A 24,812-nucleotide genomic window follows, 5' to 3' on the forward strand; every position below is an offset into this window, starting at 1 on the left:
CCAGGCTGATGGGATTGGGGTGAGGATGAAAGACTTCAATTTGCTCTACCCTTCTGCAAGAAATGTGAAAAGAATTGGGTGGGGGTGAGTGGTGGGATGTTCCTATTTATATCAAGTCAGCAAACCCTTGGCCATGGCACATCTTGCTACCATCCACATGGTGGATTTTAAGATGTATCTCTAATTATTCCTCCTAATCTCTGCTTGGAATTACCTTTAAAAAATACACCTGGGCTGATGGAAGGAGGATCCACATCAACTTCCCATCAAAGACTTGTGCCTGCAGGTGTTTTATTTGCCTGGTACAAGTAGATGTTGCCACACACAGGTATTACAGTATCAAGAGTACAGAGCAGCCTGGAGACCATATAGTCAGATGGAGAGGATGGATGGGTAAACTGATGTAACTGAGACACCAGTCTGCAGCCCTTCGGCAAATACCTTTGAGAAGTTTTACCAAAGCAGCCAGTTAATTATGTGACTACTACTGCTGTTTCCTGACTACCATGAACCTTCCTCTGATACTGGACTTCAACATCACAACCCATCCAAACCTTCGCATTCATTTCTTCCTTTGCTTTCAGTCAGCTGGGTTTTTTTTTCAATTGTCTCTGCTGGGACTCAAAGACCCAGGTCTGCCTCCTACCCTGCCTCAATCTCTTTGCAGCTGTGGATGGGCCACACAGAACCCAGGGTAACTTACTGCGCGTCTCCATCCCTTTCTACACTGCAGGAGGAGCAGTGCTTTCCAAATCCTGGCTGCACAGGTGAAATCTTTAACCCACGAGCACCTTCATCCCATAATTCACAAAAACCAGGAAAACAGAACATTTTACGGGAAAAGCGCCCTTTTTCATAAGGGTTTGCCTGTGTTACGGAAGCTGACATTACTTGAATGCAGCAGTTCTGTGTGGCACTGGGGCCAGGATGGTGTGGAGGACCCCACCGATGACTTTCACCCTAATTACTGAAAAGCTGCTTGAAGGCAGCCCTAGGGTGGGGTGAGCTCCAGGCTTGAGCTGTATCTTAATCAGGCAGTTGTTGCCTGTTGCTGATCTATTCTCCAGCTGTCACACAGCAACAGAAGTGTGTGATTTCTTTCCTCTCAGAATGACTCGCTTCCTCCCTGCTGTTCTGCCATCCCGCATGGTTTCTGTTTACATCACAAAACTGAGCTTCTATTTCAAGCTTTGTTAATAATGGCAGCCTCACCTGAATGGGCCTGGTAGCAGGAGGTGCTGACCTGGATGGGTGCGTGCCCAGCTTGCGATGCAGGGCTGGAGTGTGGTACCGTGCACTCCTAGAACTGGAGCAGTGAGCATCCTCCATCGCTGCAGACTTTCTCCCTCCCCCCACCAAGCCTTCAAGGTGTGAGCTGAATATAAAATTCATTCTCCCTGCATACACACATCTACATATAAAAATATACATATCAAAATTAAATCTTGAGACAAAAAGTTCTCAAGTGCAATTGCTGTCAGAAACTAGAAAGCTGCATGTGGGAACTGAGCAATATTCTTGGTGTTCTGGCATTCTGCTTTAGTGTCTATTAATAATCCCCTGGAGTGAGTCATATGGAGATGCATTTATTCACTGAGTCGGAGAGAGCTGCTGCCCAAAATAGCAGCTATGTAATTTTTTATGATGCTGTAATGCCACTGTGGTGAAGATTGACATCATTTAACAGAGATGCTCTCTGCTTGGCAATCAGATAACCCGTGTCAAGCCTGAAGATAAACGTGGAGGGCCACGTGCTTAGTTACATAAAAGAGCCGTGAGAGCCAGCCTGTGTTGGAAATGCCTTTTTGGCCTTCCCTGCACATCTTGTGCCTTTTTTTCTTTTTCCCTACACCTTTCTAAGCCGCCTTTGCTAAGGATCTTAAACCAGAGCGTGAGGAGCATTTGGCCAGAGGAAGGATGGGAAAGCAGCTTTTGCTGTGAAGTGAGGATCATGCACATTCTTAATGATCGCATTTACTCTATTACCAACCTGCTGCCCACAAGGAGAAGAGGTGTGTAGAGAGATCCTCAAATGCATCAAATTCAGTACAGCCAGCTCTTTCATTTCTTCTCACCCATGCTGCCACTTCACCGGCTCCGCCTGTTCATGCGCAACCCTCTGAGCAACCTCGGCAGGGGCTTATGCCCCAAACTCAGGGAGTCCTGCCCAGCACAGTGATCACAGCCTACGGCACCGTGAGGGTGATGGCAGCACCCAGCAAAGGGTGTGAAGGCAGAGAAACACTCGGGTAGGGTTTTTGGTGGGTTAAGGATGAAACCGTGTTTCTGTATTTGTTCCCATTCTCTGCCCTGCACTGCTACCATCAGGTCTGCCCTGGTGTCACAGCCAGCAGAGTGCCTGAGCCCTCCCACTGGTGCTCCACAAAAGCCGTGCAGGTACCACCGAGTACTGCACACGTTGTTTTGCACAATATTGGCTTAAATGCCTCTGCCAAGGGGCCAGCCTGCTGCACCCTCCACCAAAGGATTAATAAAGATGAACTCACCCGTGCTGGGGCTTAATAGCTTGGGTGAACCTTCCCAGGCAGATAGTGGTTTATAGGGACCATTCTGGTTGGAAACATGTACCAACATTACCTTTTTATGTAGCACTTCCGAAGAAAATGGGATCCCTGCCACCAGCAGCTTTGCACTGACACGAATGATGGGATGAGCATATGCTGAGGCTGAATTTTTGTCACAGCTGCTGAAGATCCAGCTTTGGGTGACCTAACTAGAAAGTGGAAATGTGAAAATTGAGTCACAGACCATTAATACAACCATTGGTATAAGGTAATTACCAAGACAGTTTTTGTAAGAGGTGTGACATACCAGTGCCTTACTTACCCTTCAACACACCTGTGCTAATGTCCCTGAGGAGTGGGAATGTTTGGAATATGTCCAGACTGGAAAATAAATAAATAAATATTCCCAATTCCTTGTTAGAAACATTAAGAGGAGCAGGGATGGGGACACACCCCAGCTACTGATTTTGCAAAATATTTTTGCCTTTTCAGAGGCCATCTGCAATGGGATGGTGATTCCTGGTTTTATTCAAACAGTATCTGGGCATCAGGGCCAGCAAGGTCATGGAAAAGAACATTAACAATAAAGCCAGATCCTTCAAGGACTGCAGAAGGGGATTGCGACAAGAAAACACCAATTCCTTTCAGAGTTTTTATCTTTCTGTATATAATTATGTGTGTGTGTGTGTGTGTGTGTACGTATATAAAGTAATGCTGTCTGCAGAGGGTTTGCTCAAAAATCTCTCCAGTTAGTCCAGCAGAGACGAGAGAGACAACGCTGCTGCTCTTCATGGCTCTGCTTCAACCTCCCAAGCCCCTCTCCACCATCCACAAGGATCAGGAGGGCAACAGGTTAAACTGGGCTCTGGTTTCCTGTGGTGCCTTCCCCAGAGGACCTCATTAAGGTTCCTAATACAGACAGACATGGAGTACCGGTGTGACTACCAAAGGTCTTGCTAACAGTGAAGGCAAACAGGGCTGGTTGGGCAATTCAGAAATTAGCATCAGTTTAGCAGAGCCTGACCAGAATATTTACATTTTATTAAATCTTTACAATCAGCAATTATAATCAAGTACACAATTATGTACACAGATTATATACATTTTAGCCCAGACTTTTACATCACAGTACATAGTTGCCCTTAGAAATATTGTATACACTTATCACCAGACAGTGAAACCCAACAATAGTGTTACAGCACCCGTTATTAGACATCTTTTGTAAGAAAATATAGGGCTGTAAATTGGGCTGGCTAAAAAAAAACCAAAAAAAAACCTTATAAAATCTGAACGTACAATATTTCATTCACAGAATGTTTTTGTTTTTTTTCTATGTTCTGACTGATGCCTTTTGCATAAGATGTCCTGGTTTTAACCTCTCAACATGCACTTAGCCATGCCTATGAGTGCGCCTTCAGCTACTCTGGCAGGAGGAGGAGAACCAGAGCTGGGCTCATTTTGAAACTTCATTAAGAAACAATACATGTAAACAATTAAGAAGATTCACCAAGATGAAATTAATTGGCTGATCCGAGTTACATTGCATGGAATAAGTGCTAGTTCCAGCTGTGATTCCTGAATTCTTCGGTGCTCAAAACCATACAAATAAATGTACAAAGCTATCCAAAGAAAGAGGCGATTACTGATTAACAATGTACAACCGATATTCCACAGGGAGGGAGCAGGATTCTAAAAATCCAGGAAGAACACTTACTCCCCTCTCTAAAAGGTTTTTATTTTTTTGATGAATACATTCTTTCCACTTTTTAAGATGACAGTGACAGAAAACTGATTTCGCGAATGATATGAAAAGGTTGAACTAAACCCCATTTCATAGTTCATCACGAACTACGAACTTAAAATAACCTGAATAAAACTACCCCCCACCCCTCCCCAATTTACTCCTCTTTCCCTAACGGTCAACCATACCAATTTCACTTCTGTAAACAAAGCTATGGCTCTCATGATGGTTTCAAAAGTAAAGTAGGAAAACCGAAACAGTAAAACAAAACAAAACCCAACCCAAAAGGAAGGAGGCAACAGTTATCTGAGGTAGGCCACCACCAAAATGATGCTTCAGTTCCAAACAGAGCTCTGGGATCGTTCAGAATCCCATAAAAGAAGAGCTATTGTCTGCTGCTTTAGCAATAGATGTAGAAAAAGCAGTTAAATCAAAATGAGCTGGTGACGGCAAGGAAAGCTAATCTTTTAATAACATTTTACATCTACACCTAAATTTTCTGCAAGTAAAAAAAAGAAAACCTTTAGTTGCTATATTGACAGTCTTAACAGAATGACCACAGGGCCTCTGTAGCTATAAAATAATTCTATTTCCACCAAAAGAGCTAACAAGTATGAAGATGTAGTCTATGTTGAAAAGCACGGGAACAAAAATGCTCCTTTTGTGGCACTGCACACTGACAGATCAAAGGAATTACCAGAGTGAAAACATCTCATCTGCACCTGATGGTTTTGAGCCTGCAGCTGACTGCACTTGGCCACGTTGCTTTGAGCCTGGGTGCTACTGGGGAGCACAGCACCACTGAGGCTCAAAGTAACAAAGGACACTTACAAAGGCTTCCACGATCAAGTGCCTGACATGAAGAAACTCACGTAACAAAAAAACTTACACAAAAAAATTCTCAACTGAAAAACCACAGCTGCTTCAAGCCCTACTCATTCAGTCCAAACCTCCATACAGTTATTTGTGCAAAGGAATTATAACTGCATTTAAAAGCTAATTTATTTAAAAGGACACTTATTCACTATTCTGCTACTGCTTCATTTCCTCCTCAAAATTACCTCCTACTCTAGTGATTTAATGTTATCGTTCAGTTTATGGATAATATTCCGACTGACTGTCATGCTCTCAAAAGGTGCCTGTGCATTTTGATACTCTTGAAAGCAACTGACGTTAAGTATACATGTATACAACATTTGCCTAGGATCTCTCCATTCACACTGTACAGAAGTATACATAAATACATACAGTATGGCTGTACTAATTAACAGTTGCATATTCAGCACACATAATTTCACCAGCTAAATGAAAAGTGCAATTCAGAATGGGGATTTTTTTTTATTCCATGTAACAATGAATATAAACCTTTGTTTTTAGCCTGGTGCAGCATATAGGCAGTGTTAATTCATTCTTTCATATAAAACAATTCTTTGAAACACAAGTCACTAAAAGCAGTTTATAGAAATCAAGTTAATTAGGTTTTGGCAGTTTCTTTGGACACAATCAAAACATCTCTCAGTTGTTTAAACATCCCCCTTTTTAATTAAATAATGTTTTTCATAATAGGGATAGCAAACTAGGACTCACACTTACCTGTAATAAACCCCCAAAGCCCAGAGGAATACACTAGTCATCCTTGCAGTTCACACCACTATACTTTGAACTATGGACCCAACAGCCAAAATTGTTGCCTTTCATTACTGGTACTGGCCTCATTGCCTTAAGTATCACAAGTATAGAAGTTGCATATAAAAAACAATGACAACAAAGTCAAGCTGTAAGTCAAATTTGTAGAAAAAGGAAGATTATGTTATCGTTGATCTAGTTCTGTTTAGTGTCCTTTCAGAGGATATTGCCAGTTTAAATTCCATATCTCAGGGTAGATTGAGTTTTTCCAACCTGGGAGGCCAAAGGAAATACCTGTAACTCATCATCTGTCTTGTCCACTTTACCTTAACCTCAAACTTTAACAAAGCACTGGGAACACCTTTATCTGGTACACACCAAGGCTGTCTCAGTTTTCCTGATGAAAACTGCTTACAAAGTATACTCTACCCTACCTTTGGGCTATACAGTCTCTTTAGTCGAAAGCAGAGAAGGGAAAACTCAGATGTTGTGACAGTGGTTCAAAGTAATGGAAGGGGTGATGAGCAACACTACCATGTCCCAGTATGATATGTCAGGACAAAAATCAAACTGCTTCTAGCTGTGTCCTGAAGATACAACAATTGGAAACAATTTGACCTGTTGCTGTCAATGAAGGCTTTCAACTCAGTGGAGATCAGTGAAACTGCACCTTCACTCCACCCAGAACAGTGGCTGAACTACTGCTTTCACGTGCTCTCACCGATAACCGTTATGTAGTATGTTAACCCCACTGTGTTCAACTTCTGCTTTCCAGAGACCAAGGGAGTGTGACCTCTCGGAGTCTGGAACGCAGAAGTCGGGCTAATTCCCTGAATGAGCCTCCTGGGTTACAGCACCATGCAGTGGAGCCAGACAAATGCTTCAATTGCACATTCCCATTTTTAAACAGGAAAAATTAAAACAAAGACTGTGTGCTGGATTTCTATGGTATTTTCCAGGTGAAACCTGGTTGCTTGTCACAATACTGAATATGTTTTCTAGTTCTCAGATACCAGGGCCTCACTTCTACCCAAAGAGTTCTCCATTTGTTTACTAACAAATAAGTTATTATTACAAGTCATAGCTCATCCTTTTCCATCATTTCAAATGCTTCTATATCTTCATTCCAGTCTGCTAATATGGATTCCATAGGCTGGACTTTATTATCCCAGTTAACTTTGGAATTTGACTCTGTTTCGGTCTTCTGTTCCTGAGGCTGGTTATCTCCTTGTGTACATGTTGGCTCTGGAGCACTAGCCTCATCAGGTTCAGGGACATAGGAATCCTGACTTGAAATGGAAACTCTGTCACTGTCTGCATTAGTAGGAGCTAAAGAATCAGGGTCAATAACATCAGATCTTTCTTCTTCTTCAGGCTCCTCACTGACTTCACCAACATCCTGAAATGCTGAAGTAGCTTCTTCTGAATTCTGTTTATGCGAATCATTTTCAGATAATTTCTGGTCCATATTCTCCATTTCCAAGTCTTTGAGAGGGGGAGAGAAAAAAAGAAATGTTGGGGGGGGGAGGGGGAAGATAGGAAGGCAGATTTTAGTGTGTATTTTAAAAGCAAGGTCATTTCCCTTGGCCTTATTTCCTTAAGGAAGTGCAGACTTACCACTGATATGAAAATTTAACATTATTAAGGAAGACATTTTACAGGGGGAGGGAAGACATTTAAACACATTTTAAATGAGGGCATACAATATAGTGAGACCAGTTTTGGTTCCTCAGACTTGAATAGTGACTTCTGGGTAAGTGCTAGTTACCATCATTCAGTCTTAAGTAAATACCCACTACATGCACTGAACACCAATTTTAAACCACTCCCAGATCCAACAGGCTCTCTCACATCTAAGCAAGCAGGACTTAGACAGTGTTTCACGAATTTACTGAACTGTGAACTAGAGAGCCCAAAGCCAAATCCTCCCTCATCACATCCCCACTAAAGTGAAGTAACATACATATCTCAAGTACCTATTTAGCTTTACAACAGCCGTCCAATTTAACCATGCAGATTTCTCCGTAGTTTGAAGCTTATACCTAGTGTACAGGACACTAATATTTCAAGACTTCTAGGGAGTTTAACGGCATACATCACTTTTAATATGGGATACTTACTGCTATCAATAATGTAGTTTGGAATCATTTTACCTTTAAAGATTGTTGCTGGGATACCAAACGGAAGCACAAGGAGGGAGAGGAAGAAGCAGATACGAATTACAAATTCTCAAATGCAGAGCTATCTTTTGTATTTAGTATTTTGTTAGAGCAGCTTAACCATAGTTATCAAGAGGAGGAATTTGTAAGCAGCTAGGAAGAAGCATCACTAGCTTTCAGCATATCACCTCTGCAAACGTGCAGAAAATAAACACTCCCATTAGTTTACTAGAGATACTTGTTCTTACACGCTCTGCTTGGACAAAGCAGCACTACTATAAGGAAGGCTTACAGAAGGAAAACCTAGAATTTTCTGCCACATGCAAACATTTTAATTAGGAATGTATTAGCTTGCCATTTTCTTGTATTATACAAGAAAAACTGCAAAACATCTGAGGTCAGTAGCCTTATTTCTCATGATAACCACTTCTCCTTAGTTAGGCAAAATAGTTTTAACAGTTGCGTCTGTCCTTGTGAGTACCAAGAACGCCACTGGGGAGCTTGATAAGAGAGAGGCACTTACAATGTAGGGCACTAAAACCACTTATGCTGTTCCTGATACTACTTCAAAGCAGATTGTGGCAAAAAGAGTTCAAAAGAAATCAAAAAGGCTGTATTTGCTCATTAGTCAAACTGACATTTAACTTCTGAGCAGCATTTCTAGATGTTAACGTTAACTTGATGGGGCAGTGGATAATGACATAGATAATGGCTTTCTTATGAAAAAACTGATAACAATGTCATCAGAAGACTACAGCTATCAAATAATGTGTCTGTACCTTCGAGTAGCAGTAGAAATCATTATTGTACATTTCACATTGTGCCATGATAGAGATGGAAGCTAAATTTGTATAAATAACCTCTGATTTTACCTCTGTCTTTTGCTTTATCAGAAAGGAGCACCTCCACAGCCTCATACTCTCGGATGGCATCCAGTATAATGTTTCCTTCCTTGTTGAAGAGGAAGAGCATGGGAATTGTAATATCATCTGTATTCTTTCCATCACCAGCCATTTGAAAGAGAGGAGCTGTATCACTACTGCTTCCCTCATTGTCATCTGGCCAGATGCACACAAAAGGAAAAGCAAGCAAACCTCCTGTTAGATAAACAGACTATAACGCTGAACTTCAGCACTTTTGAGCAGCTTTCTACTGTCCAGTCAGTTAAGAGGATCCCAAGCATAAAATAGTACATTGGTTGTAAAATGCAAAAAGCCAGCTTGTGTACTTGTGTTCCTTAACATCTTTCATTTGTATCTCAATTCTTCCTCAGCAGCTAGTAGACAGCACTATTTCAACACACAGTGATCCTTAAAGTATAACTTTTAATCTGCAAAAGCAGTGACAATTACCCATCCCAATTTGTTTCACTAGGCTTTTTGTGCAAAACCAGACAAAGCCAAAAACATTTCTTCATCTTCTGAAAGCACAATTTCTGTGCTGGAGTACAGCATCTCAAAGAGTTTAACAGCTTCTTGTCAGCATTCCAGTAACTTCAAATCTGTAAAATACAGATTACATCTACACAAATTAAGAACTCAAAGTTTTATTTACCAATAACAATGCCTCCTATTGCTCCAGCTTTTTGAATGTTTCGTGCCTTTTCAGCAAACATACACTGGCCTCTTTGCATCAAAGCAATTTTCTCTTTCACTGCCTCAGGATTAGTGATCTCTGAACATCCATTATATGGCTTAATGGTTGCAACAAATCCTCTTGTCTGTTTGGAAAAACAAAAGCAAAGAGAGGATAAGAACACTAGGTTCAGGCTTGCAAAAGATCCCTAAACATTTTCTTTTCTTCAATTAATCTTATGCATCTCATGTTGTCTTCCGTCAGTGCAGGCAATCTTTACCATGAAGCTGGAGTTCTAAGAAGCAAAGAATGACAGAGTGAAAACCTAACTCTCATACTCAGTGTATTTTGTCTACACCTGTGAACTGCTGCCTCTGGAAGATTTTCTGTGAACTGCTAGTCTGGAGCTCCTCTTTGGGGCTGCATCTTGCCCAGCCAAAGTCACCAGGCTCTCCCACAGTTTCCAGTAGGGACCATTGTCTCTGTGGTATTTTCTTCCATCTAGACACAGCTTTTTATAAATGCTTGCATAAAAACAACCTACTCTAAAAAGGTTTCTGCAAATTCATGGCTGACATGGCATGAAAACCTTCCCTTAAATTAACATCTCTTAAAATATGCACTGCAGATTATATAATTTTTTTCAAAGAAATCATACTATGTGTGTGTATTAAATCCTAAATCATGACCAATGACTCAGAAACAGAGCACCAGCCACAGACTGATAAGCCACTCATCTAAAACTGTCACTGCTGTCATTCTGTCATTCCTGCGCCCTGTCATTTTAATTACTAATTAATTGGTCACCCTCCAGCTGGCCATCCTGAAATAGTAACAGTACTGTAAAATTTAGCCTTATGCAATAAGGAAAGTAACAGAAAGCTAGAAACAGATCACATACGCAGTTTACATACCCCTGCTTTGTGTTTGGATAAGTCCATCCCAAATTGTGCTGGTCCAGCAGTCAAGACCACCCGACCAAAGAATGGATGGGAAACAATTTGAACAGCACGAGGAGGTAGCTGTTGCTCTTTCTGTTGCTGACTGGAGAGTTCAATCATTTCCTGCATGAACCGTAAGCCATCTTCAGCATCAAGTGAACTTGCTGCCTGAGTAGTAAAAAAGAAAAAAAAGAAAACACAAACCAAAAAAAAAACAGTTTCTTCTTAAATATTCAAGAAACTTTGAGGGCGAATTGGAATTATGTTTGCTTGGACAAGTGCAAGAAGATTTTAAAATACAGAGTGGATGCTCACTGGAACTTGCTTATTATTTTAAATACAGAAGTTAACCTCTTACTGTGTCCACCACTCAGAAGACTAAAACCATACAAACACAGAGACCTCCTAAAGCTAGTGCTTTCAGGTAAGATGCTGTTAGGTACATCACTTTGACATGAACAGCCCCTGTCTAATGTAATGAAAGATTAGTTAAAAGTGTTGCTGAGGCAAAATAGTAACAAATATAGTTGCCAAATATAGTTGCATATCCAGCTCATGTGCCTTCTTCCACTGTCTGGATGTCCCTCCTGAACCTCTAAGTCACAAATCATTGCTAGTAGGATTTTGCTGAAAGTGTTCAAAAGAAGTATGGTCGGGCCTTACTTGCACTGCATGCTGTACTAATTGTACTCGTCCATCTTTAAGATGAATCAAACTGACTCCCATCTTCTTCAGTATCTCCAAGTGTTCAGGATTACTGGCCATGAAATCTCGGGCTCTCAATGGTGGTTTTGGTCCACTTCCCAAACTCTCTTCCCTGCCAAAAGATATTAGAGGTCTAATCTTTAAAAAGCAGATTATTCTTGAAACCTAACTTTCACATTATTCCGAACACAAGATTAGAATTCCTTGGAATAACACTGAGTACAAGCTTCACTATAATGAAACTTCTCAGTCAAACGATCTTTTTTAAAAGTTGTTGATTCTATCAATAATTTTGTAATGCAAAAAAGCACATGCAGTGTTGATAAAACTACCATATTTCTAAATAGCCTGCATTACTAAGACTGACTAAACCCAGTTCTCCTTACAGAGTTGCTAGTCAGTTTTACTTAAGAAGTATAAATATCAAAAAGCTGGTTAGATAGATAAAACTTCATCAGCTATAACAGACTGTCCTAAACTCTTTGAAATAGATGAAGTTATGTACGGTAATACAATTTGCTTACTACAAAGAAGAGTTGCAGAACTGTTCACAAGTCTATAGAGATTAATTTTACAAATCAGAAATACATACTTCCTGTAATACCTGGTCTACAACTACCACTTGCAGTATATGGCTCATTAAGCTCCTTTTACTTGAAAGACTTGCTAATTCCTGCTCAAAATTAACTAAGTCTTGATGATGCTGCCAGAGAAAACGTGACTGATTTTTCCTACAGCTAGGCTATCCATTCTGAAAGAACTACAAACTTGAGCAGAGCAGGCTCCAATACAGCTCAAATTTCTCTGTCCATGCTTAACAGACCCTGTTCCACTTACTCCTACACTACCAAGAAACAGAAAATATTCATCTTACGCTCTGGAAATACCCCTAGGACAGCTCTTATCCACCACATTTTTCAAAGGTTCACGAATGCTTTGAGCAAACATAGGGTCATTTGGGAAAAGAATCTGGGTGTTCGGACAGGTCCAGTCAAAGTTGCTGTCATCCAGCTCTGTGTATTCTGTAGTCTGAAATGAAAAATACAGATCACCTATTAAAACTGCTGTTTATATTTTTATACAAAGAAAAACCAACAGCCAGACCTACCCTTAAGTAATCTCTCTACTCAGGACATACAGCAACTGAATGCAATAAATGTTCTGCACCACACAGATTCCAGGAATGAAGAATACATCACACTTCTGTGTCACACACTGCACTAATAAAGGGTAACCAGTGCACTATAATCCCTTTCTAGGGATACAGAAATATAACACCCATTCTAATTTGTAACTTACCAAACTTGTATCCACAATTTCTAGAATTTTCCTGTAGAAACAGCTAATCCTCTACTAGCAAACAGTACTTCTAAAGCCCACTCCTGACATGAAAGGAAGGAAACTATGAAAGGAAGTAGTTATAACTACATTTGATGCCACCTTTATCAGACTGGATCAGCCTCAGGCCATAGGTCATTCTTGCTTCATATTACTAAGAATGTCACATCTTTTCATGTGAACAAAAGATTCTCCTCCTCAGAAGCCACACTGACTTGGTAGTCTGAATGGGCAAGGATGAATCTATATATAATTCAAACAATCTATTTTCAGAAAAGATGACAGAGCTACAATTTGCACAGATCACTGTTTTGTAACATGTAAAACCATGTGGAACACCTACAGTGACTTGGAGCCATATTTAACCTCTTCTAAGTTTTGCAAATAACTGATGGGATAAGTGGCAAGTTAAATTTCTCACCTATAAAAGTTAATGTAGTATTTATCTATTGAAAAAAACACACCGCACTGTTCGCAACGCACTAGCTAATTAAAAATCAAGTATTTAAAAGCTCCCTTAAAAACGAGGCCTAAAAGGCTATTAGTTTACTGGAACAAGCAGTTTAAAGTACCTATGCTTTTAGTGTGACAAAGGGTAGTCACATCACTTAAGAAAGAAGGTCTTGCAAGCACAACTGTAAACATCAGCATAGTAAGACATGATGTTTCCTGATTATGAACATAAATACAAACAGGATGTTGGGTTGATACTACAACTATGTCACAGACAGTTTGTTTTAATAGCACTGTGTTTATATGAAAAATAATTTACACATTCCGTTTTTTCTTATAATTTTTTCCCCCATCAGATAAATTCCATAAAAAATTAACACACTCATCTTCACAGCCTTTAAGCCACTTAATGCATCTTGTTGACACTCTTTTCAATGGATCTTACTTATATTCTGAATATTAGCAGCTTTGACCTAAAACAGTGTAAGAAAACTGCATCTGAACAATTTATGTGGACATTTTGGAGCAAGTCCAGAGGAGGCCATGAAGATGATCAGAGGGCTGCACACCTCTCCTATGAAGACAGGCTGAGAGAGTTGGGGTTGTTCAGCCTGGAGAAGCGAACACTCCAGGAAGACCTTATAGCAGCCTTCCAGTACCTAGAGGGGCTGACAAGAAAGCTGGAGAGGGACTATTTACAAAGGCATGTACAGCTAGGACAAGGGAAAATGGCTTTAGATTATACTGGAAATGGATTTAGATAAGGTATTAAGATGAAATTCTTTACTCTGAGGGTGGCGAGACCCTAGAAAACATGTTGCCCCGAAAAGTTGTGGATGCCCCATCCCTGGAAGTGTGTAAGGCCAGGTTGCACAAGGCTTTGAGCAACCTGGTCTAGTGGAAGGTGTCCCTGTCTGTGTCAGGGGGGTGGAACTAGATGATTTTTAAGGCCCTTTCCAACCCAAACCATTCTATGATTCTATGAATTTACTCTATTCTCTTTATTGGCCATCTATTAGCATTTGCATCAGCTGTGGAAATCCTGTCTGCCTCAAAAGTATCAACTTTTCATGTTAGCAACAGAAGTTATATAAAATGCTCCTTCAGACCCTTTAGAGAACTTCTTGCATAGTTTAAAAGTCTCAATTTCCAAAACCAAAAGACAAAAGATGATAAATGCTCAAAGAAAAAACACTTCAGTGAGGGTGCAGGATCTCCATCAAGGAACATGAAAGACAACTCCATGACCCATTAAATGTATTACCAATGTTGGACACCAAGTGCAAGTAATTAAAAATTGTTCACTGTCTAATGCTAGAGTCTATAAAACAGAGTGTGCCCTACTTGGTTAAGATTTCTCTGGGACACATGGCTTGATATACAGCATGAGCACGTCCCCTGATCCAGGTATTACTGTAAAACTCTCAGTAAAAGGTAAAAATAAAGGTACACTAACATAAAGAAATTTATGTCCCTGATACCCTAGACACCTCTCTCTTTGCTTTCTCGTTATTTCTTTTGCTTGCCAGAAGTATTACTGCCTTAAAAATAAATAGTGTCACCTCACTGAACACACACAAAAAACCCCAAGTATTTATGATGCTTCAGAGGACAGTTGTATTACTACAGGTTATTTCGGAAGGTTAAGTAATTTATAAACCCATAAATGTCCTCAGATTTACACAATAGATGCCTACTGCATGGATTAAACTAATTAAATATTCCAAAGCTGCAGCTGTCAAACTAACTTTGTAGTGGGCTCAAAAAGCCTTTCAAAATTTGCCAAGGACTCCTGTAGTAAAATAAAAGACAAAAGTTTAGGCACAGTGTTACAAATGTTTTAGAGAAAAAAAAAGAAAAAAAGATGGAGATAAAAACATCACAGTGCTTTCTTTCCAAATCCACAAAGATAGGGAATGTTTTTCTTTTTAAATACTGCTAATTTTCCACAGCATTTTTCTCAAGATTCAGTTGTGTGGAGTCCAGTCATAGAAACATCACTCATATTGATGTGACTGGCACTGTTAATATGGTGAAATTGGTCATATTAAATGAAGTGTTACAACCAATGTATTTCTTCAAACTATTGATTTTTTCTGATTTTTCTTCCATTTTCTCTCATAAAAAAAGGAACTGCTTCAAAGCACTACTAAAACTGATTAACCTATTACTTACTGTATTTTTTTTAGCAATGGTTTGATTTGTAGTAGAAAGCCAAAGTGGTAATAGATGAGCTTCTGTAGTGAAGATATAATCTTCAATGTCGAAAATCATGTCTTCCTTATCAGCAAACAGCAGGTAAAGATATTTAAACATCTCGGCCAGAAAGAAAGAATCCATTCTATGGAAAAAAGTGGATGTCCTTTAGGAAGATGCCCTTTTTTCTACAAGATCACCAAAAGAAATACTCATATTGCTCCACCTCTGAATACTTCATGACTATTATTGTTGAACTTCATTCCATTAGCATCCCTTTCACTTGGAAGAAACCATGTTTGTAGGGAAGTGATTCAGCATAATCATTACAAAGCAGCATTACCGAAAAATAAAAACCTCTATATTGGTAGTATCTTGTTGGAAAGTAATTAATGCATTGCTCCAAGACAAATGAAGCATTATTAAACTAAAAATATTCTTATGTAACAAACTAAAACTATTGAAATAGTTTACAGACTATGAAAAATGCATAATTTAAATGCACAATCAAACTGAAGACAGACAGCTACTCCAAAGTCAATTAATTCTATTATATAAACAGAGTAATAAGATTTTTTTCTCTAATCTTTTTTTATGAAAAAATTGTGAAAACTTTTACCTATCTTCATGACTTCCTGTACGAACATCCTTCATTGCAGCAAACCCACAAGGTACTCTTGCATACTTGTTCAAGTTTTCAATGAGCGTTTTTCCTACTTCTAGATAGTAAGGGTCCCCAGTAGCCTAGAAAAGAAAAACTGACAAAAGTCAATCCCAAACATATAGGTGCCCTTAGACTTACTTTACAATCAGCAGCAATCATTTTCCTAATGCAAATTTGTTTCTGTACCTTCTCAGACACCAGTAACATCTAATTTATTAATATTGCTAGTCACAAGAGAGACTTCTGAGACATTGAGAGACATTACTTTCTATGGATATGCAGATACTCACATGGAAACACTTACAGAAACACAAGACATTTAGGCACTGCTCTTCTCTGCAAGGTACAAATGGCTTTAGCTCTTACTCTCCAAGATCTCTTTAGGAGAGATGGGCAACACATATCTTCAAAAATATGGGCCTTTGTCACTAAACAGTTTTCTTCTAATTCTAGGCATATCAAACAAAATTCCTAGAACAATTTTTGATAACCAATACTTTTATCTTCTTTATATACAAACTGGCACCAGTAGATAAAATAAGCTGGAGATATGCTACTCATTCTATATTGAAATAAAACGTCAACAGAATTCTAGCTGCTAGATAAAGTGACAAAAACTCAGACGAATGACAATTATCTTACCTTATACAGGAAATAAGTGCTTTCAGCAAATTCAGGCCTTAAAGGATGCTGAGCCCAGTGAACTCTAAAGTCTGTTGTGAATGCCTGAAGAAGAACAAAAATTAAAACCAAGAATAAAAACCAAACACAGGTTTATTTTGAATCCTACTTACTACAATAGTTAAAATACACAACAGTGGAGGACTGAAGGCCCAACATCGGTCTCAGGAGGCTACAAGAACATTTGTCCCATTAGTACATTTGAGTCCAAAACCTAAACCAGTGCTCTAGTCCACTTAGTATGAGTGAGATTTAAGCTTGTGCTAGTGCAGGACTGTGGACACCACCCAGCTTCTTCATAAGTGTCCAGCAAGTGGGGTTCTGGCAAGACATAACAGATGAGAACTTGTGGTCCAAACCCAGAAGGCAGCACGCAGCCTCCAATCACTCCTGTCAGCACAAACACACAACTGCTGCAATCCAACTAAAGGAGTCTGTTGAAGGGCCACGACAAAGAGACCACTTAAGCTTTCACAAATACAATCTTTGCAAACATATCCACCACCTGAAACTTCCACTGCATTAAACTGCCATTTCAGACTGACAGATGGTGAGCAGCCGCTTCTAACATAAGAAATACCAGAGACTAAAAGTCAGGCACCTAAAAATTTCCTAATCTACGTGTTCACATCCACTACCAGTTGGTTCATTCTAGGGCTTAAACTAAGTCTTTGCTAAAGGAGATGGCATAACTGATATTTCAAAGTTCCCTTCCTAAGTACAAAGCACTGAAAAACCAGCCCAGAAGAGTCCTGAGAAGCCAATCATACCATTTTAAAAGCACTCAAAAAAAATTATCCCAGTGCTTAGAGAGCATTCTTTCGTCTCAGTATCTACATTAGATGAATGTGACGTTAACTAAATGTTCTCTAACAGAAATAAGCTTACACTAGGGAAAGTCAAAATTAAAACTGGAGTCAGAAGTGCTCTTGTATATTCTGGATCATCACAAAGACACACACTTCAGCAGGTAAACAAGCTTTTCTGTGCAGAATTAACTTGCTCAAACACTGCACTTGCAGTATCTACAGGTAAGTTTGTGTACCTACTTACAGTATGCAAAATTTCAGAATGTTCTCTCAGAACAATTCAGTCTTTAGTTTCCCTCCTTGGTATGAACATGGCTGTGATCTTTAGCATTAATGCTATTATATTACTAAGCAGCTACTATTACATTTGCTTGTACAGGTTTTGCATACTGAAATGAGCCAAGGTCAATTTTGAAAGGCTGAAATATAAAGCATAAGCAATCATTAACAGCAGCAGCTCCCTATGATTCTGTTAATTACAGCATAACTGAAGGAAAAATATTTCATATCCAAAACACAGTTGTCATATGTGCAGAACTGTAGCTCACATGAGAATGCTGTGGAGATGAGGCCTTTGGTTTTAGTAGCAGGTATACCTACTATTATTTTTTTTAAATGGCTGACACTGCTCAAATTGAGGTAAGAATCAGTTTACACAATCAAAAAATTACTAACTTACCTCCGGAAGAAAGTTATGCTTTTTTATAACCTGATACAGCATCTCATGAGTTTCAATAGCAGGTCTAATATCGCCCTTCAACACCTAAAATTAAATAATAAAATTAAAACTAATTCACCATGCATAGGAGTAATATTCAAAGTTAGGCACACTTGCTGTGTTCATGTAAAGCTACAGACCAATTTCTACATTTCTAGCAGATACACTGAAAGGGGGTAATATTTACAGTATGTAAGCCATAGATATTCCTTTAGAGCTTTTTAAGCAATATCAGTGACATTAAGACTACTGCCTATGCAGAAAAAGGATCTCTATCATTTAGAGATGGAAATGGGACTTTGTCTTAAATGGCACACAAACTAGAAAATCTGTCACTAGACTACTAAAAAGGCAGCTTAAGTTAAGTGTTTTTAATGACTGGTGGTGAAGGAAGAAAACCATACAGACATACTTTTCCTGATTCTCAACATGGCCCAAATACAAATTAACTTGCATCACAGCATTAAAGTTACAGGAAGAGTCAGTACAGGAATCCTCTTTCAGTATTTCTTAAAAGTCAAATTACTCAGGTTGATTCGTCAATTACATATCCAATCTATTTAATTATTTACTTGTCATTAAGATCATCTGTGCATGGGTTTTAAACCTTACCTGCAATCCAGGGAAGAAAGCTAGCAAAGAATCCATCCAGGTCCTAGCATTTAGCATTGGTTTATGAATATGGACATCAAGAAGAAGAGGTGGTTGGCTAATGTATCTCATTATGGCATTGTAGTGCTGACAAACATCAGAAAAATCATGAGTTTGCATAATCAATACATTTTACAAAACAGATACAGATTACCAGACTATGAAATTTTATTTCAAAGGAAGGACCAATATTACACTGCCAATCATTACTGCATTTAGGAATGCACATTAATTTCTAGTTTTGCAAACTAAAAATGTCTAGCAAATACTGAAAAGCTCCACTGTATTACACATGCAATACACATCACATTTTCCAAGTAGTATGCATACAAAAAAGTATATTCAGTAGCCATGCAATAAAGAAGTAACTATCACAGTTAAGGTACATTAGTTCTGGCTTAATTTTTAAGCACAAGCTAAACAAAGCTGAAATTGCTTTCTCTGGACAACAGAATTCTAAAGCAAATGTATTCAGAAGAAGGGGGAAAGGAAGTATAGAAAACAAAAGCAGCTGGACTAGATGGCTCAGAATCATAGAATCATAGAATAGTTAGGGTTGGAAAGGACCTCAAGATCATTTAGTTCCAACCCCCCCTGCCATGGGCAGGGAGACCTCACAGAATCACACAGAATCCCAAGGGTTGGAAGGGACCTCAAAAGATCATCTAGTCCAACCCCCCTGCAAGAGCAGGGTAACCTACAGTACATCACACAGGAACTTGTCCAGGCGGGCCTTGAATATCTCCAGTGTAGGAGACTCCACAACCCCCCTGGGCAACCTGTTCCAGTGCTCTGTCACTCTTACAGTAAAGAAGTTCTTCCTGATGTTAACGTGGAACTTCCTATGCCCCAGTTTACACCCATTGCCCCTTGTCCTATCACTGGATATCACTGAAAAAAGCCTAGCTCTATCATCCTGACACCCACCCTTTACATATTTGGAAACATTGATGAGGTCACCCCTCAGTCTCCTCTTCTCCAAGCTAAAGAGACCCAGCTCCCTCAGCCTCTCCTCATAAGGGAGGTGTTCCACTCCCTTAATCATCTTTGTGGCTCTGCGCTGGACTCCTTCAAGCAATTCCCTGTCCTTCTTGAACAGAGGGGCCCAGAACTGGACGCAATATTCCAGATGCGGCCTCACCAAGGCTGAGTAGAGGGGGAGGAGAACCTCTCTTGACCTACTAACCACACCCTTTCTAATGCACCCTAAGATGCCATTTGCCTTCTTGGCCACAAGAGCACATTGCTGGCTCATGGTCATCCTCCTATCCACCAGGACCCCCAGGTCCCTTTCCCCTTCGCTACTTTCCAGCAGGTCAACCCCCAACCTGTACTGGTACATGGGGTTGTTCTTCCCCAGATGCAAGACTCTACACTTGCCCTTGTTAAATTTCATCAAGTTTCTCCCCGCCCAACTCTCCAGCCTGTCCAGGTCTCGCTGAACGGCAAAACAGCCTTCTGGTGTGTCAGCCACTCCTCCCAGTTTTGTGTCATCAGCGAACTTGCTGAGGGTGCACTCAGTTCCCTCATCCAGGTCATTGATGAAAATATTAAACAGCACTGGTCCCAGCACTGACCCCTGAGACTAAACCATCCCACCCAAGGCTTCGTCCAACCTGGCCTTGAACACTGCCAGGGATGAAGCACTTACAGCCTCCCTGGGCAACCCATTCCAGTGCCTCACCACCCTAACAGGAAAGAACTTCCTCCTTATATCCAATCTAAACTTCCCCTGTTTAAGTTTGAACCCGTTACCCCTCGTCCTGTCACTACAGTCCCTGATGAAGAGTCCCTCCTCAGCACCCCTATAGGCCCCCTTCAGGTACTGGAAGGCTGCTATGAGGTCTCCATGCAGCCTTCTCTTCTCCAGGCTGAACAGCCCCAACTTTCTCTGTCACCAAGCACCTTGTTGTTTTTCATGTGCCTTAGTATGCCTTCCAGGAGAATGCACTCCAAGATTTTGCCAGGCACAGAGGTGAGACTGACTGGTCTGTAATTCCCCGGGTCTTCCATTTTCCCCTTCTTGAAAACAGGGGTTACATTTCCCTTTTTCCAGTCGTCGGGAACTTCACCTGACTGCCATGATTTTTCAAATATGATGGCCAGTGGCTTAGCAACTTCATTCGCCAGATCCTTCAGGACCCGCGGATGGATTCCATCAGGTCCCACGGACTTGTGCGCGTTCAGATTTTTAAGATGGTCTCGAACCAGATCCTCTCCTACAGTTGCCCCAAGGTCTTCATTCTCACAGTCTCTGCGTCTGCCTTCTAAGACTTGGGTGGTGCAGTCAGAGCCTTTGCCAGTGAAGACCGAGACAAAGAAGTCATTCAGAACCTCAGCCTTCTCCAAATCCTGTGTAGCCAGTTCTCCCAAGAGCTTCCTCAGGGGGCCTATGTTGTCCCTAGTCTGTTTTTTGTTTGCTGTGTACCTGTAGAATCCCTTCCTGTTATCATTAACATCCCTAGCCAAGTTTAATTCTAACTGGGCCTTAGCCTTCCTAACCTGGTCCCTAGCTTCCCGGACAACATCCCCGTAACTCTACCCAGGCCACTTCTCCTTGCTTCCACTTTTTATAAGCCTCTTATTTCATTTGAATTTTCCTCAGCAGCTCCTTATCCATCCAAGGAGGTCTCCTGGCCCTCCTGCCGCGCTTCCTTCTAGTTGCGATGCAGCACTCCTGAGCTTGTAGCAGGTGATCCTTGAATATCAACCAACAGTCTTGGGCCCCCCTGCCCTCCAGGGCTATATCCCATGGAACCTTACTAAGCAGGTTCCTGAAGAGACCAAAGTCTGCTCTTTTGAAGTCCAGGGCAGTGAGCTTGCTACATGCTCTTCTCACTGTCCTGGGGATCTCAAATTCGACCATCTCGTGATCGCTGCATCCAAGGCTGCCCCGGAGCACCACATTCTCAACAAGCCCTTCCCTGTTGGTGAGCACAAGGTCAAGCATGGCACCTCTCCTTGTCGGCTCCTCTATTACTTGCAGAAGGAAGTTGTCTTCCACACAATTGAGGAACCTCCTGGATTGCTTTTGCCGTGCAGTACTGTCCCTCCAACAGATGTCAGAGAGGTTGAAGTCCCCCATGAGAACAAGGGCCTGCAAGTGTGAGGCTTTTCCTATCTGTCCTTAAACTCCACTAGCTCACTTGTCAACTTACTAAATTCCAATCCTACTACACCCCAAGACAACTGTCTTTCCTGTCTTCTGAAGCACAAGAAGGTACAATCATGAACACAGGTACCAAATCAACAGGAAACAGTTAACAGACACAACAGAGGGAAAAAAAAAAGGGGCTGCAGGTTAGGAATATAAAACAATCACTACACTTAGAGCACTGCAGCAGGCCTTTTAGCTGCTGAAATATTCAAATTTTAACACTGCTTATGATAGAAAATTATTCTATATAAAATCATTTTATTATATAAAATGTTTTTATTGGATATTCCTATCTTCAAAAAAAGAATACTTTCATGAAAGAATAATGATGCTGAAAAAGTTGCTTAGTAATCTTACTAATCTAGTAATATAGGTGTGCTTTTCAGCTTGTATACTGGGCCTTAGGATCTGCAGTTCAATGCAAGATCCAGGTTTTGATTTTCAGCTCTTTTTTCTTGCTCCAGAACAGAAAGAACTTGCACTGTGGCTTGTAACAAGTGGCCTTTATGTTGTTTCACAGAAATATTTGCAATACTACACTCTTCAAGGTGATCTTGAAATACTGCTTCTCCTGTACTGGAAACGTAGAAAAAGATCCAGAAGATTCCAATTTTCATTGGATGGGGTTAAAATAGCAGCTCAGGTGACAATTCACCCAAGATTAGCAAGAACTCATAGCAATAAGTACTGGCACTAGACACATCAGAAGTCACAGAAATTCTGTTAAAGATCTCTTTATAAGCTTCTCCAGACTAACAGCTGATTGACAATACAACTAGTCTTAAATTTGTCTTACAGAAAGCACAAACCTGAGCAAGGTGTTAACTTACCGTGTTAAATCTTTCCAGGAAACTGTCATCTCCCAGCAAGACATAGGCTTTTAATAAATATTCATAATATGAATCTATTCCGGCTCCAACTCCACTATCTGGAAACAGCAAAAAATTAAAAGGTGGTTTTGGTTTAAATAGTTATATGGATATTTTCCCTTGGTTTCATTTTTACTTTAAAGGCTCTTTCAGCAAAAGGAAAAGCCTCCTATCACTAGAATTAAGGCACAGATGGATGCAGAGACACAATACTGGGTATCTATGGTAAAGGCTTTACAATATCAGTGCACATAATATGAAGAGACATGCACTGAAGACAGTTGTTTCACTTTCCTCATATGAAAATATTTCTACTGGCTGCCATAAACAATCACAGCCCTATTTATACTTTTCCTATGTATTCATAGTAGAATCTCTGGAAATTTATCCCAAGGCATTTCTCTCTCAGTATTAAAGTGAACCAGAGAACACTTCCTTTACAATAAATAAAACTAGTTTTGCTGCCAAAACACCTTCCCAGAGCAAAGCCAGGCTCCACTGTAGCAAGTTTCTCCAGTACTTAAATTATTTAAGTCCAGTTGCCTATCCCATTATTTTTAAATAGTCTAGATAAACCTGCCTGGGGCAGGAAGATGTCAAGATCTTTTTCTTGCCCAAACCCATTTGTGGTCACTGATTCCGAGTCAGAATATCACACACCTTTGCGGACCCAGTCTCCAGTATGAATATTAATTGTAACGCCCACTAAATTGCTGCTACGCTGTCTCTTTTCCCAAATAAAATCAAGCGCTTTCCGGGCATATTCCTGCAACAGCAAAAAAAAAGCTAATTAAAGGAAATTAGAGAAACACAGTTCCTAAAGACTGTTATTCTTTTGTCTATTGAAATTAAGATGCTAGGGAGTAATAAAATGTTTCATATCTAACAGTTCTGTAACTCAGTATTACACTTAGATACCATAATGTTCAGTCCACATTTTAGATACCATAATGTTCAGTCCACATTTTAAACAGTTACTCAGTTGCTGATCAGAAAGAATGGTGTTGACTACTCAACTATTTGCCTAAGACCATACAGTGTATCACCAAGTTAAACATCCTTCTGCATAGGTTAGTACACAAGTTACATACATTCTTTACATATACAAAATTAACTTGAAGGTAATAACCTATGCAATAAAAATGGCTTTAAATCACAAAGCACGTTCATGGGATTTTAGCAGACAAGTTCTACCAAAACACACAGCACAGGCCCAGCTATGCTTCCACTGGGTTCCATGACATGAAGTGGAATACCAGGCACATAATGAAGGGGTTTGTTGGCTTTTCTTTTTGTTATTGTATCAACAAAACCATACCTGCAAGCATTTTTATTTATCTTTCCACTGACAATATACCCTTAGGTGGGTCTTGCACAAGTTCAGTGGGACTGTACAAGTGTGGGGTTTATTTATTATTTTTTTCAAGCTACGTATCAAGGACCAAATATCCCACTTTTCTTCTTACTAGTCCTGATCTCTTTACCCCAAAGCTATGCAAGCATTATTCTTTAGCTACTCTTCAGTATATTTATCTTGCTTACTTCTACATTACTGTAACTACTTTCAAACAAAATTATTTCCTGTGGTTTTTTGTTCTGTAAAATCAGATTAACACTTCAGGAAAAACTCCCCAACACATGACAAATATAAACACATGCAAACCTTTTGTGCAGAACACCTAAGATATGCACCCATTTCATAAACTCAAAATTGTTTGCCCAAAATTAAAGAAATGTAACAGAACACTAATGAATACCAAAAAGTAAGTTAGCATGGAAAGCAAACCTCAAATATAGATGTTCCTGTGAATCGGCTTAAAGCTGCAAACTCAAGGATCAAGGTACCTGCACAAGCAGTACAGGTATCAGTTTCTGATCCTGTTCGTGCTTCTGGATGTCTTACACCAAATTTTAAGTTAACCTAGAGAAAAGTAGATATCATCATCTTTATTGTTACTAGCTGAAAGAATTTATACTTCTATGATATGTCTGTAGAGCAACTAT

General features: G+C 40.0%; 1 protein-coding gene across 1 annotated transcript in view; it reads right to left on the reverse strand.

Moving 5' to 3' along the window:
* Window positions 1-3,533: 3,533 nt before the first annotated feature.
* Window positions 3,534-24,812, reverse strand: part of EDEM3 (ER degradation enhancing alpha-mannosidase like protein 3) — a 34,836-nt gene continuing 13,557 nt past the window's right edge. Inside the window, exons 7-20 of the mRNA XM_065674209.1 lie at window positions 24,595-24,729; window positions 23,469-23,574; window positions 22,770-22,867; window positions 18,744-18,869; window positions 18,093-18,176; window positions 16,566-16,649; window positions 15,879-16,003; window positions 15,239-15,404; window positions 12,147-12,301; window positions 11,231-11,384; window positions 10,541-10,735; window positions 9,606-9,771; window positions 8,924-9,109; window positions 3,534-7,377 (exon numbers count right to left, since the gene is read on the reverse strand). Of these exons, the coding sequence (XP_065530281.1) occupies window positions 6,971-7,377; window positions 8,924-9,109; window positions 9,606-9,771; window positions 10,541-10,735; window positions 11,231-11,384; window positions 12,147-12,301; window positions 15,239-15,404; window positions 15,879-16,003; window positions 16,566-16,649; window positions 18,093-18,176; window positions 18,744-18,869; window positions 22,770-22,867; window positions 23,469-23,574; window positions 24,595-24,729 (2,187 nt within the window). The 3' untranslated portion in view covers window positions 3,534-6,970. The remainder of the gene's footprint in view (window positions 7,378-8,923; window positions 9,110-9,605; window positions 9,772-10,540; window positions 10,736-11,230; window positions 11,385-12,146; window positions 12,302-15,238; window positions 15,405-15,878; window positions 16,004-16,565; window positions 16,650-18,092; window positions 18,177-18,743; window positions 18,870-22,769; window positions 22,868-23,468; window positions 23,575-24,594; window positions 24,730-24,812) is intronic.

This window comes from Lathamus discolor, chromosome 3 (genome assembly GCF_037157495.1).
Source record: "Lathamus discolor isolate bLatDis1 chromosome 3, bLatDis1.hap1, whole genome shotgun sequence".
Lineage (NCBI taxonomy): Eukaryota > Metazoa > Chordata > Aves > Psittaciformes > Psittacidae > Lathamus > Lathamus discolor.